The following is a 15,111-nucleotide window of genomic DNA, read 5'->3' on the forward strand; positions in this document are numbered from 1 at the left end:
CAAGAGATGTGACACAATTTCCCTAATTATAAGAAATTCATGTTAGCAGGCAATATTAACTAAATATGCAGGTTTAAAAATATATACTTGTGTATTGATTTTAAAGAAAAGCATTGATATTTATGGTTAGGTTTGGTGCAACGACAGTGCTAAATCATCACCCGTTTGGCGAAGTAGGCTGTGATTCGATGGGAAATTAACAGGCACCGCATCGATTATATGCAACGCAGGACACGCTAGATAAACTAGTAATATCATCAACCACGTGTAGTTAACTAGTGATTATATGAAGATTGATTGTTTTTTATAAGTTTAATGCTAGCAACTTAACTTGGCTTCTTGCTGCCCTCGCATAACAGGTAGTCAGCCTGCCACGCAGGCTCCTCGTGGAGTGCAATGTAAGGCAGGTGCTTAGAGCGTTGGACTAGTAACCGGAAGGTTACAAAAACGAATCCCTGAGCTGACAAGGTAAAAATCTGTCGTTCTGCCCCTGAACAAGGCAGTTAACCCACCGTTCCTAGGCCGTCATTGAAAATAAGAATGTGTTCTTAACTGACTTGCCTAATAAAGGTGTAAAAAAATATTTAAAAAATGTATTTAATTTTTTTTTAAACGGTGTTCAAAAATATCAATTTCCGATTGTTATGAAAACTTGAAATCGGCCCTAATTAATCGGTCGACCTCTAGTTGAGGGTGTTCTTAAAAGGGGCTGTAGGGTAGAATGGAGGTGTAGCTACTCCACTAACCTTTGAACTGTAAGTGGGAAAAGTCAGTGAGAGGACTGGCTCTTTACTCTCCTCTCTTGAGACGGAGCTAGATGTCTACGGCAGATGTGTCGGCGCACTCTGGGAGGTGAGCGGGAGATCACTGACATACAGTACACCTGTACCAGCCACAAGTGCAACCCTAATCACCCCACAAGCGCCAGCAGAACAAAAAAACTCAAAGTTCTAGCCAGCTGCTCACGAAAAGACTGACTCTGCCAGAAACGACCATATGGCTCACCTGTTGCTAAGGAACAGTGATCACTGAACCCTGTGCAGACTGACTCCAACGCAAGTACCTAACACAGAAGAAATAGGAGTCTACCTGCTGGGCTGAATGTAATATGTATGCCCCTACTGTGTGTGTTTTCAAAGTGTGAGGAGGGGAAAGTACAACTTAATGTGTGGTACAGCCCCAGAGTGTGGTAATAATTAAAAAGTACATTAGAGTCAGAAAACTTAATTTGATGTATATGCAATTGGAAATTGCGTGAAACAATGCTTGTCTGCATATAGAAGAGTGCAGCCGAGGACAACCATATATTGTATGCAGGAAATGTTTGGTTCATTTGAGGGCAATACTGTGAGTCATCCCTCAACAACACTAAAGCACTTTTAGTTTTCAGCTCTTTTTATGCCCAACCCATCTCTCTCCTCCCTACCTCCCTCTTCTCTTTCCTGGGCACACAGCAGAGACACACATCAAGACTCACTCAATTGTTCCACGCATGGAGGAGCAGCGGTGATAATAACTGGGCCTCGCAGCAGGGACTCTCGTTAGAGCCTGCAAATACAGCTCAGACAGAGTGCCAGATTAACCAAGCCCAAACCAAACTTGCACCAGCCTTGAAACCAGCCCTGAACCATTCCTGAAGTAGTCATAAAACAGCACTGCCAAAAAATGCCCCACTAGCAAACTTGTGTCCCTAGAGCAATATAAGAGTGATAATAGTATCATGAATACAGAATGCTAAAACTTTACTCCACTGCTTGAAAGTCTGTGTTAATCTATTTACAACATATTCATAACGTGTGAGATTTAAGAATAAAAGCATTGACAAAAGATGGGGGAAAGGTTTTTTCCTTGGCGTCAATGGTTTAGTCCTTCCATTATCTAGCATATTATCATACAGTCTTTCTATTCCTCACGTTTTCACAAATGGCACAAGCGCAACTAAACTCAGCAAAAAAAAGAAGAAAACATCCTCTCACTGTCAACTGCATTTATTTCAGCAACCTTAACATGTGTAAATAATTGTATGAACATAACAAGATTCAACAACTGAGTCAAACTGAACAAGTTCCACAGACATGTGACTGACAGAAATTGAATAATGTGTCCCTGAACAAAGGAGGGGTCAAAATCAAAGTAAAAAGTAACAGTCAGTATCTGGTGTGGCCACCAGCTGCATTAAGTACTGCAGTGCATCTCCTCCTCATGGACTGCACCAGATTTGCCAGTTCTTGCTGTGAGATGTTTACCCCACTCTTCCACCAAGGCACCTGCAAGTTCCCAGACATTTCTGGGGGGAATGACCCTAGCCCTCCGATCTAACAGGCCCCAGAAGTGCTCAATTGGATTGAGATCCAGGCTCTTCGCTGGCCATGGCAGAACACTGACATTCCTGTCTTGCAGGAAATCACGCACAGAACGAGCAGTAGGGCATTGTCCTACTGGAGGGTCATGTCCGGATGAGCCTGCAGGAAGGGTACCGCTTGAGGAAGGAGGATGTCTTCCCTGTAACGCACAGCGTTGAGTTTGCCTGCAATGACAACAAGCTCAGTCCGATGATGCTGTGACACACCACCCCAGACCATGATGGACCCTCCACCTCCAAATCAATCCCCCTCCAGAGTACAGGCCTCGGTGTAACGCTCATTCCTTCGACGATAAACGCGAATCAGACCATCACCCCTGGTGAGACAAAAACGCTACTCATCAGTGAAGAGCACTTTTTTGTCAGTCCAGTCTGGTCCAGCGCCGGTGGGTTTGTGCCCATAGGTGACGTTGTTGCCGGTGATGTCTGGTGAAAACCTGCCTTACAACAGGCCTACAAGCCCTCAGTCCAGCCTCTCTCAGCCTATTGCGGACAGTCTGAGCACTGATGGAGGGATTGTGCGTTCCTAGTATGACTCGGACAGTTGTTGTTGCCATTTTGTACCTGTCCCGCAGATGTGATGTTCGGATGTACCGATCCTGTGTAAGGTGTTGTTACAAATGGTCTGCCACGGCGAGGACGATCAGCTGTCCGCCCTGTCTCCCTGCAGCACTGTCTTAGGCGTCTCACAGTACAGACATGGCAATTTATTGCCCTGGCCACATCTGCAGTCCACATGCCTGCCTTCAGCATGCCCAAGGCATGTTCACGCAGATGACAGGGACCCGGGGCAACTTTCTTTCGGTGTTTTTCAGTCAATAGAAAGGCCTCTTTAGTGTCCTAAGTTGTCATAAATGTGACCTTGATTGCCTACCGTGTGTAAGCTGTTAGTGTCTTAACAACCGTTCCACAGGTGCATGTTCATTAATTGTTTATGGTTCATTGAACAAACAATGGGAAACAGTGTTTAAACCCTTTACAATGAAGATCTGTGAAGTTATTTGGATTTTTACAAATGACCTTTCAAAGACAGGGTCCTGAAAAAGGGATGTTTCTTTTTTTGCTGAGTTTAGCTTATCAACAGCTGCGAGACTTTTACAGTTTGCTATAATGTCACGTCACAGCCAGTCCGTCGGATTCCCCTCTATTCAGTACTGGGCAGGCCAGTTGAGACGAGCCCAACCATCCAGTGCAGTGCCATTTCTCTGGACCCACAGGGCTCCTCTTCTCATAAAATGGCCCGTACTATTCAGACCATTGAGGCAGTCAAAGAAAGGACAGACTGCAAAAAAAATATTCAATTGTGCCTAGTTTCAGTGCCATGGGTCATTATTTCTACAGTGGAGGAGCTCAAGGTGTTTATTATCCCTGGGTGGGAGCCACACAGGCAGACAGGTATTCCGAGACAATAGAGCTTCCTCATTTAAAGGAGGGCCAGCAGCCTTTTCTTCAGAATTCTGCAGACCAAATTGAATAGCACACCTCTTAAAAGAGGAAGGGACTGCCACATAGTATCATAAATACAGAATGCTGGAATTTTACTCTACTGCTTGAAACCTGCTTGAAAATATGGATAAATCTTGTGCCAACCCACAAAGAGACATAAGAAACCAGCTCACTGACACAGTCTCCCTGGAGTACATTATCAGAGAAGGTAGGTTCAGCACTTTCTGCCCCCATGTGTCCCAAGTTTATCAGGCCAGATCTGACCAGTGGTTGAACCCCTTTTATTCTCACGGCCATCCTCAGCGGTATACCTCTCAAAAGCCAATAAAATGTAAACTCGCCAACAGAGCTACAATAACGCTCAGAAAGACAAGCTACTGAGTCTCTACAAATAACAACGAAAAGCAACTTTCCTCTTCCAGAGTAACAAGGATTTTCGGAGAAATATTCTGATTATTTACCATTTATTTCAACAGGGAAGTCATCTGGAGACTAGAGTCTCTTTCGCAAATGAGCCCTGCACAATACAAAAACCAGCACATAAAACAGGCAAGTATAGATAAACATAAATATAGACAATATACACATTAAGATACAAAAACGAACACATTCTTGTCCTAGGGACTTCAAAGCACCCAATCAAAACATTGGTTTGAGATTATCTGGAGGGCTTCCTGCGTAGCTGCAAAATCAGACTGTAGCGTTGTCACAGCCAGGGCAGCAGTCGGGGAAATTGCATACATAATAGTGTCACCAGCATATCCATGAAATGTAAACATTTTAACAGATAGACCAATAGCATTTATATAAAATCGTAGAAAGAACAGGTCCTAGTATCGACCCCCACAAAATGCATGGCAGTTTATTTTAAATCCAAGAAGTGAGCTTTATGTCTGTTTTTTACTACTTTGTTACTTATCAAAATGTTGAAAGAACTGTGCTGTCAACTCAGATTATAACACTTCACACCGACACATAGATACAGTGCTGAGAGACTAGTGTGGAAAAAATACTGTAAATAGGGGACAGGGGAGAGTTAGGGGGGAATACAGGAATCGAAGTTTAAAATTTTTACATTTTTAAGGGTTTTCAACTGTGCTAAAGACAACCCCAGTCTGAAATCGATGGCTGGATCCTTGCAGCATGATTTATAGAAGCACAGCCAGGCTGCTTCCATAGCCCCCCGGTGGGGTGACATCCCCGGAGTTGAGCCTTTTCATTAAATGTGAGAGAGAGTTTACATCTTTTCAGTCCACACAATGAAAACTGCTGATGTGTGGAACGCTAATAGTCTCTTCCAGGACATTTTAACTAAACGGCTTCTGAAAAAGTTTCTCCACTCATAAAATAAGTAATCCGTGCATTATGGGGGCTAAGCGAAGGTCCTAACAAGAATGAATTGCTTATGACCTTTTTCAAAAGCTTGTTAACAAACAATTAAATGTATACGTTTATAAGCAGAACGTCAAATGCTGTGTTACACAATTTATCTGTCAAAATTATATTCCTCAAGAGCATTGCCGTATCTAACTCCCAATCAAGCCAGTCCAGCAAATAAGTCAGCTAGAATCCTCTCGAACAGTGTGAAACACTAGATGAAAACAGCTCAGGTCCATGAAATGGCCTGCAGGTTTCTCCACACACAACCCACCTGACCTTCAGTCAGTGCTTTAATATTTCATTCTTTCTGGTTACAATGCAGTGGTAGAGGTCGTGTGGCCAAAAGCACACTGGTGTGACTAATTTCACCGGAAAATCCTCAGATTGAGTATTTGTCTTTCACACATAGTGCTGGAATGAAGTAATCCTCTCAATGGACCTCTATTCATACAGACAACGAGTAGTTCAGTATGATAAAAAAATGTAACTGCTCTTTGGAATGATAATCTAATCGTTCCTGTGATAAGCTACGCTCATCCGACATCGACTTAGTGGAGGCCCCACACGTCATAGAATATAAATCAGCTGCTAGTGTGAATTTACAGAAAAACACTTTTAAAAATTCATAGCTGAGCTGCTGAAATACTTGGCCTGAGCAGCCTGCCACCCTTGTTAAATGAACCTGGTATTATTCACACTCCGTCAGCAGGTGTCCTGCCTTTCAGCACTGGGCAAGAGACAGTACTGAGAGTGCTATGCCTGAACTGTGCGATGTAGTAGGCAGTTGTATTTTCCAAAAGGCCAATATTCTACATAGTTTAGCGCAGAAAACGTGGTAGTTAACTACAGTGACCATAATACATTGAGCACCTACTTCTTTTACGCTTGCTACGTTAGTGTGGGGAAGACACGGAGAGAGAGACAGAAGAATGTGCAATCGAGACGGATAGAGAGCAGTTGTTTAACGAGGTATCTCTACCTGAAAATACATGAGCTAAGTCAGAGACGGGCAACTTTGATTGTGGTGGGCGCAACAACAAAAAACGTCATGAGGGATTGCAGTTGCTCGCAGGTCTGCATACCTGTAGCACATGAACACATGTGAAACTTACTCCTCAGCCTTATGTGTCCCCACTTGTGTTGCCTCATTCGCTAGCTTTTGAGGTGGCGCGATCAGCTAAGACGCTTGAGGGAGGACGATCACATGTGCTAGCAAGGCAGAGGTCCCGAGTTTGCGCCGAATCGGGAGGAAGTGGTACTCACTAAGCAGGCAGCGTGATATCCACTACATACCCACATGTGCATAGCCCCCCCCCCCACCACCGCATTGCAAGCTAAATATTTTAGTAGTCTCCTGCTTGACAGAGGAGAAAATGTTTACGTTTTAGAGTTCATTTTGTACAATTCTACACATTTTGCCACGGGACGTAGAGAAAATTTAGTTTTAAAGCAAGTTTGCTGCAATACTACACATTTTGCCATAGGGTGGAGAGAAATGTTTGCAGTTATTTATATGACATTTGAGTGAGGCTGACTAACAAAATCAAATAGGGGTCCCCAGGCTGGTAATTCGATCATGATTACTAAGTTTAGATAGCTGGCCACTTGACTTACCAATCAACATTTTTTTGCTTACATGGGCTAATTAAGTGACTATCAGTGACTGACATAACAAGAGAAAAAATGCTAATGGACAGACAAATTTCAAAATTGCACCTTGTGTATGCTACTATTCTAACTTGCAACAGTAAGTTGACACTAGAGGCCTTCACTGGTCCAAAAAAGTTGGACCCATTCCGAAATGGACTTTCCCAACTGGCTTTCCCAACCGGAACCAATATGAATAAGTACATTTTTACAATATAGAGACCCATTCCAGACAGACCTGAGGACAACAAGACTCATTCCATATTGGCCTGATTGGATCCAGACTGAGTGAGGGAAGCAGCAGAAAAGTAAAATGTTATGCTACTTTATTAACCGGAGCTGATAAAGTGCGAGGGAGAGGAGGTAGAGAGTAGTGACGCTCTAGCAGGGGCCAGTGCTGTGTGTGTAGGCTACTACACAGGGAGGAGGAAGGGAGAGGTGAGACTGCAACCAACCAAGCCAGCTCACGCTACAGTAGACTAATTGCTGCCATAGCTAGGTTATTCATCATCTAATATGATTACATAGTACCTGTCTTCAAACCGGGAGAAGCTAGTTAAGCTAGCTAGGTAGGCTAATTAAGGCTGCATGCGCTTTTTTGTCCTACACAGTTAAACAACAACTCCATTCAGAATATAGTAGCAGCAGCCTACCTGTTGGCTCTTGGTCATTGTAGGTGGTCCTTCTCCTTAAACTTCCAATTCCATCATGTTAATTCCATCTTCCATTGAATAGATATCTCCTAACTTTTGCCCCACACAGAGGCTCTATGACTAGCCTATTGCCTTTTTTGATGGCTTATTTTGATGGCCAACAACAACAAGCTACACGTGCCACCTACGTGAAAAGCAAAGAGCAGCAACATAAATTATACAATTTCTCTCTCGCTCGCTCTACTGCAGCAGTCGCATTTTTAACTATATGGGTCCTTCTGGAAAAGTCAGTTAAAATTACACGTACCTCGAGACAATCATATCTGATTCGACCCGTGGCATTATTTCGAATTCTGGATCCGGACCCGCTTGTGTATTCGGGAACAGGCCCATCCCTGATCAGTTACCCATCCCCGATCTAAGTGGTTGATCATTGGTATTCAGTCATAAAAGTATGACTTATTTACTTTAAAGAACTACTAAAAATAGTGATTTTGTCATAGTATAGGCAGTTCTACAGAGATGACTAGGAAATAATGAAATAATAAAGTAATCAAATATAACAAATGTAATATAGACAACAAATTAAAGTAAGGTGAATAAACAATGGTTGATACGTGATCAGCAGTAATGGGCAGTCACTACCATCATGGGACATTTATTAATTGTTTCTGTGTCGTTACAGCATTCAACCCAAATAATGCATTGAATGTTCAAAACCGAAAACTGATAATTATATATATTTTTTTTTTAATAATCGGACCGAAACAGAACCAACCTCAAAAATCTAAAAGCACTAATCGCTTAGCACTAATGTACACACACACACGCGAGTAACAAATATATTTCAAACACGATTCCTTTACGGAATCGCAAGGTGTGGATTCATTTCATTTAAGTTAAATAATGAAGACATTGACTCCATGTAAAGTGAATACAGAAGAGACTGCAACAGCAATCTTGTATTAATAAGCATATCTTGAGGGGGAAATAAGAATAAATTGAGAAAGTGCACCGCCACAAGCAGTGTCTGGATGGGACTATGGGGATGCAGGTTTGATGCTAATTCCAGTAGAATGTTCTCCTTGATTCTCAAATAACAACTCTCAATAGGTGTTAAACTACTCTTCAGATCAGATACCCATGCATCCACAGTGAGTATATGACCAACTACTCGCATAGCACAACCATAAAGCTTAAGGGTTCTCAAAACTAATACAGCAACACAAACAGCCTCAATTAAGGTACAACAAAAGCGCCGGCCTCTGCACAAATACCATGCCAATTATTTTCCTTTTGAAAGTGAATACAGGCCCTTTCCCAAACAGCATTTAAATGTGACGTTTTAAAAACCTCGTTGGTTGAGCCGACAAAGGGCCTGGAGAGAGGACGATCGATAAGTGACAGGTGGAAAGAAATGGGACACGTCTACAGAAATCACACCCCTTCCTTTAGTCTGTACAGACAATTAGACAACAGGGACATTGTAAACAGAGTTCAATAGAAACCTTCGTCAGTCCCAAGACTTAACCTAACCACAATAACAGGGTAAGTATATATGCAGCAAAGTGATTAAGAGGAAAAACATCATATCTCCAAAAGCCTGTTCAGTTCAAATCAACAAAACAAAGCCTCTTACAAGAATATGTTAATGGTTGGTTGAGGGGCAAATTCACTAACTCTAGCCTGCATGCATGCCAGTTGTACTTGTAAGTCAATAACAAATATACTGTATATCAGTGGTGGAAAAAGTACTCAATTGTCATACTTGAGTAAAAGTAAAGATACCTTAATAGAAAATGACTCAAGTAAAAGTGAAAGTCACCCAGTAAAATACTACTAGATTGACAGATAGCCAGGGGCACACTCCAACACTCAGACATAATTTACAAATGAAGCATTTGTGTTTAGTGAGTCCGCTAGATCAGAGGCAGTAGGGATGACCAGGAATGTTCTCTTGATAAGTGTGTGAATTGGACGGTTTTTCTGTCAAAATGTAACGAGTACTTTTGGATGTCAGGGAAAATGTATGGAGTTAAAAGTACATAATTTTCTTTAGGAATGTAATGAATTAAAAGTTGGCAACAAAAATAATATATACACTACCGTTCAAAAGTTTGGGGTCACTTAGAAATGTCCTTGTTTTTGAAAGAAAAGCAAATTTTTTGTCCATTAAAATAACATCAAATTGATCAGAAATACAGTGTAGACATTGTTAAAAATGACTATTGTTGCTAGAAACTCGAGGCTCTACTGGACCGGGTTATGTTTTGTGACGCTAGCCACAATAAGGATTACGCACAATAGTGAAATTTGCGGTTTGCCTCCAAAATAAAAGTATGTCATTGACAGTGATGCAAATGAATACAAATTGTAGAATTATGCCATACCTTTATTTTGAAGGCTAACCGCAAAGTCCACTGTTGTGGCTAATCCTTATTATGGCTAGCTTCACATAGGTGAGTCCGACCACAATGAATCAATTAAGAACTGTCTTATAAATTAGGGTTATTTTAAATGACACCTAGCTATATAGGTAGCAAGCTAACTATATAGCTACTGAAACAGATTGTCGTTTTGCTATGTTTTTGGGAAAGAACATTGCTTGCATCCATGAGCTAACTAGCTTTTTTTATGACCAGCACTGTAGGTGCGCACGAGACAACTTTACCAGCATCATAGCATATGTATCGATGAATCGTTGTGACATATGAAATACGAGAGATAGTGTAATCAATGTGTAATAACTACGTAAAAAGATAATGAACGCGTTAAAGTATTATGTGATGTGCAGTAATATTTCAGGTCCTGATTGGTCAAATCGTGTTATTGAATACGTCAAATCGTGTTACTGGACACGTCAAATCGTGTTATTGGACACGTCAAATTGGACACCTGTTAAATAGTATATTTTTTGACAGGCAAAGACCCAAATGCCGTTCCATAGAAATCCGATTGAGAATGTGACGACTGAACAAATGAACAACGAAACAGCACAGCAAGTAAGTGAAAGAAATAGGTTTAGATTATGTTTTACTGGTAATGGGGACATACGTAAATGACAACAAAATAACTTTTTGGTCAGTGTGTGTGTGTGTGTGTAACCTTTATTTAACTAGGCAAGTCAGTTAAGAACAAATTCTTCTTTACAATGAAGGCCTACGCCGGCCAAACCTTAACGACACTGGGCCAATTGTGCGCCACCTTATGGGACTCCCAATCACGGCAGGATGTTATACAGCCTGGATTCGAACCAGGGACTGTATTAACACCTCTTGCACTGAGATGCAGTGCCTTAGACTGCTGCGTCCATTTGTGTGTGTTAACTATTTACCTGTACTAGAATGCGTAAAAAGGCTGCTAATTTTTTTTATATCGGTATCGTTTTTTGGGGGCAAGGAAAATCGGTGCATCACTAACAGATACCCCCCAAAAACGACTTAAGTAGTACTTAAGTATTTTTTCTTAGTATTTTTTACTTAAGTACTTTACACCACTGCTGTACATCGGTCCGATAAACGGTTCAAGTCTCAAATGACTCTTATCTCTACCTATCCCATGGTTGTCAATGGATGTGAATGTTAACAGCGTCACAGAGAGTGCTGCTTTTTAGTACCATGAAACTGGATCAGTCAGAAACCTACTCTAAGCCCTTAGCCTCAAGCAGGAGACAAAACCCAACTCAAAGTGATCCCAGGCTCACACCCTCAACTCTACAGAAATCATCCATCACGTGCAGTAGCATGCAGGACTCTTCAATCTGCCACATTGACTTGTCTAGGCCCACTCAAGAAAAAGACAAGAACAGAGAAAAAGAAAAGAAAGGATAGCTCTGGCAGGAAGTGAAAGTAGGCTCTGTCATGCAGAGAACCACTAGCATTTTAATACACAGTGCAGTAATGTAAGACTGGGGAAGACCTTGGTGTGTGCCAGTGAGATGGTGCATGAAATCCCAGAGCCACCCACAGGTCTCCTCTCCTGTTTCAGTTGCCTACCTGCTTCTCACTCAGCGCTGTGATCTTGGCTTGACGTTCATGGAGCTGCTTCTTCAAATCTGCATTCTGCAACAACAAGAAAGAGAGCAACAAGCTTTGTTATAGCTCCCTTATACATAGCTGTGTTGAACTGCTCATTTGTGACAGCTGAGTTGGATGTGCGTGCTATGTGGGGAGTGTGCCAAGCTCGGGGTGCTGTATTTGTGTGCGTGTGTGTAGGTGTGGTGTAAAGAGCCGAGACAGCAGCTTTAACGAGCATGAAGTCCAAGCTAAAATGACTGTGCACACCGTTTTTTACGGGACGAGCGAAGTGAGGTGGAAAGAATAATCCACTCCCCTCACATCACTGGGCTACCACAGCCACAGCTGTCAGCCACATGAGGGGGAACTCAGAGCTGGGATGTAGGGACACCACTCAAATGTGGGATGGGCTGCTGCTGCTGCTACAGCAGAGTCTTCATAAAAGGGCTGCAGGATGATAAAGTATAGTGGGCGGATACTACAGAGATAGAAGAGCTCTGGGGAGTTTAAGGCCGTTCTCAAAATTGACAGAGTAAAGTAAAAGAGGTGGAATTTGGAAGACATCTAAAATCTCTGAGCCCCAGTGACAAGGACATCATATCTTGTCTTTTACCCGGTTTTCCTCTCAGGCGGTTTTAAATCATATTTTTCAACTGTGTAGATTGAGTAATAGGGATACTACATTCTTTCAAAAGATTGAAAACCTCTGAACAGACTGAACTGTTCTGTAATAATTAAACTAATGTCAACCCCAAAACGTATACTGTATTTGGGCCTAGCAATCTGGTACAACCGCCTGGGTGACAGAAGGGGCTTACCTGTGGATCCTGCTTCATCTGGGACACTAGTTTCTGTGAGAGAGAAATCATAGAAAGTTATCAACAACCACATAACAAATTCATTGATACACATAATATATTACAATGAGAGAGGCTGTGCCACTTGTTCCTAACATGTCACATGTTTCGTAATGGTTTGAGAAAAGGTTTTGCAATAGGCTTTTAACATGTTTCCTAAGAGAACGTTCCTTTCGCTCACCCCCCTTTAAACGCTGCAGTACCTAATGCATTCTTGTTGTCACAGCCATACAAACTGTAGACACAGTGGCCCCCAGAGGCACCTTCCAATACTGCAACCTTAGAGCACATTCATGGCTCCCCACTGTACAATCCATTCCAGACAAACAAGGAGGTTCATGCTCAACTGGATGGGCCACACCGGGAGGTACATTCAGTGGTTGCGAATAGGAACACTATACTGACTACACTGAACATGTGGGTCTCGCTAATGTGATCAGTCTCATAGTAATGAACAAGTGCCCCGTTTGCATTTTTCTATAAAGGAGCACATCTGGCTAGTGATAGATGTGTGGGGATAGGTTTTCCTCATGTTTCTGGTTTCTGTATTTGGGTTGAACCAGATGGAGGGTATCATGCACCAAACCTCAAAACAGAAACATTATGGGATGGCAGGAAAATACAACTCATAAGACTACAGAGTATATATACACTTTTACAAAAAGGGTTCTTCGGCTGTCCCCATAGGAGAACCTTTTTTGGTTCCACGTAGACCTCTTTTTGGAAAGAGTTCTGCATTGAACACAAAACCGTTCTACTTGGAACCAAAAAGGGTCATTCAAAGGGTTCTCCAATGGGGACAGCCAAAGAACCCTTTTAGGTTCTAGATAGCACCTTTTTTTCCTAAGAGTGTAGAGTATACATTTACAGGATGAAGTATATTTTTCTGACCCAAGCCCGACACTAAACCATACTTAAAGGACAATCGCTGAAGGAAGAGGCAGGGGGAAGCAGAGTAGAGAAGGTCGGTGGATAAATTGACAGATAGGATGAGTCTAAGGATGAGTCTAAGGAGGAATTATTCATGGAGCAGTCTGAGGGCAAGAAAATGATGGAGTGAATTAACAAAAACCCAACCATATTCTGTTGCACAGTTTGGTGTGTTACCAACTTTCCTCCCGAAACACCTCTGATGATAATTTCCAGGTTAAGCGAGTAAACAAATGGTGGTTAAATGGCAGAAAAGCAGAGAAACACATAGTCCCATTACCTGATGAACCTGTATTTCCGCTTTCAGGGCCTCTTGGAGGGTCTGTAATTCCATCATTGATCCTTTCTGTCGGAAGCTCAGTCCTGGACAGCTTTCAGCCTGTTCAGCCAGGAAGAATGATATTTTATTCCTTCATTCAACAAGAATACTAATATGTCAACATAAAGACTTGTGACAGTGAAATCAAGTTGTGCTGATAACAAAGCAATGACATGGCATCAGGCCATAGAACACTGTAAAAATTGAGATGTTATCTATCACCTTGAGTAAAGGTGGACGTTAAAGTAGACATTTCAAAAACACTTCACATTGAACATTTAATTATTAGTTTATAAACCTGTATAATATATATATGCACACATACACACACACAGTTGAAGTCGGAAGTTTACATACACTTAGGTTGGAGTCCTTAAAACTTGTTTTTCAATCATTCCACAAGTTTCTTGTTATGGCAAGTCGGTTAGGACATCTACTTTGTGCATGACACAAGTAATTTCCCCAACAATTGTTTACAGACAGATTATTTCACTGTATCACAATTCCAGTGGGTCAGAAGTTGACATACACTAAGTTGACTGTGCCTTTAAACAGCTTGGAAAATTCCCGAAAATTATGTTAAGGCTTTAGAAGCTTCTGATAGGCTAATTGACATAATTAGAGTCGATTGGAGGTGTACCTGTGGATATATTTCAAGGCGTACCTTCAATCTCAGTGCCTCTTTGCTTGACATCATGGGAAAATCAAAAGAAATCAGCCAAGACCTCAGAAAAAAAATTGTAGACCTCCACAAGTCTGGTTCATCCTTGGGAGCAATTTCCAAACGCCTGAAGGTACCACGTTCATCTGTACAAACAATAGTATACAAGTATAAACACCATGGGAACACGCAGCCGTCATACCGCTCAGGAAGGAGACGCGTTCTGTCTCCTAGAGATGAACGTACTTTGGTGCGAAAAGTGCAGATCAATCCCAGAACAACTGCAAAGGACCTTGAAGATGCTGGAGGACACAAGTACAAAAGTATCTATATCCACAGTAAAATGAGTCCTATATCGACATCATCTGAAAGGCCACTCAGCAAGGAAGAAGCCACTGCTCCAAAACCACCATAAAAAAGCCAGACTACAGTTTGCAACTGCAAAGTACAAAGATGGTACTTTTTTCAGAAATGTCCTCTGGTCTGATGAAACAAAAATAGAACTGTTCGGCCGTAATGACCATCGTTATGTTTGGAGGAAAAAGGGGGAGGCTTGCAAGCTGAAGAACACCATCCCAACCGTGAAGCACGGGGGTGGCAGCATCATGTTGTGGGGGTGCTTTGCTGCAGGAGGGACTTGTGCACTTCACAAAATAGATGGCATCATTAGGGAGGAAAATTACGTGGATATATTGAAGCAACGTCTCAAGACATCAGTCAGGAAGTTAAAGCTTGGTCGCAAATGTGTCTTCCAAATGGACATACTTCCAAAGTTGTGGCAAAATGGCCTAAGGACAACAAAGTCATGGTATTGGAGTGGCCATCACAAAGCCCTGACCT

The 15,111-nt window shown here is 42.0% G+C and overlaps 1 protein-coding gene across 9 annotated transcripts in view; it reads right to left on the reverse strand.

The window, feature by feature from the left end:
- LOC129834225 (PHD finger protein 21A-like) overlaps positions 1–15,111 on the reverse strand; it is a 46,928-nt gene that overhangs the window by 23,426 nt on the left and 8,391 nt on the right. For all 9 annotated transcript variants that reach the window (XM_055898978.1, XM_055898985.1, XM_055898986.1 and 6 more), the window contains exons 3-5: positions 13,572–13,670; positions 12,323–12,355; positions 11,484–11,549 (exon numbers count right to left, since the gene is read on the reverse strand). In XM_055898978.1, the coding sequence (XP_055754953.1) occupies positions 11,484–11,549; positions 12,323–12,355; positions 13,572–13,670 (198 nt within the window). The remainder of the gene's footprint in view (positions 1–11,483; positions 11,550–12,322; positions 12,356–13,571; positions 13,671–15,111) is intronic.

The sequence above is a fragment of the Salvelinus fontinalis genome, chromosome 35 (genome assembly GCF_029448725.1).
Source record: "Salvelinus fontinalis isolate EN_2023a chromosome 35, ASM2944872v1, whole genome shotgun sequence".
Lineage (NCBI taxonomy): Eukaryota > Metazoa > Chordata > Actinopteri > Salmoniformes > Salmonidae > Salvelinus > Salvelinus fontinalis.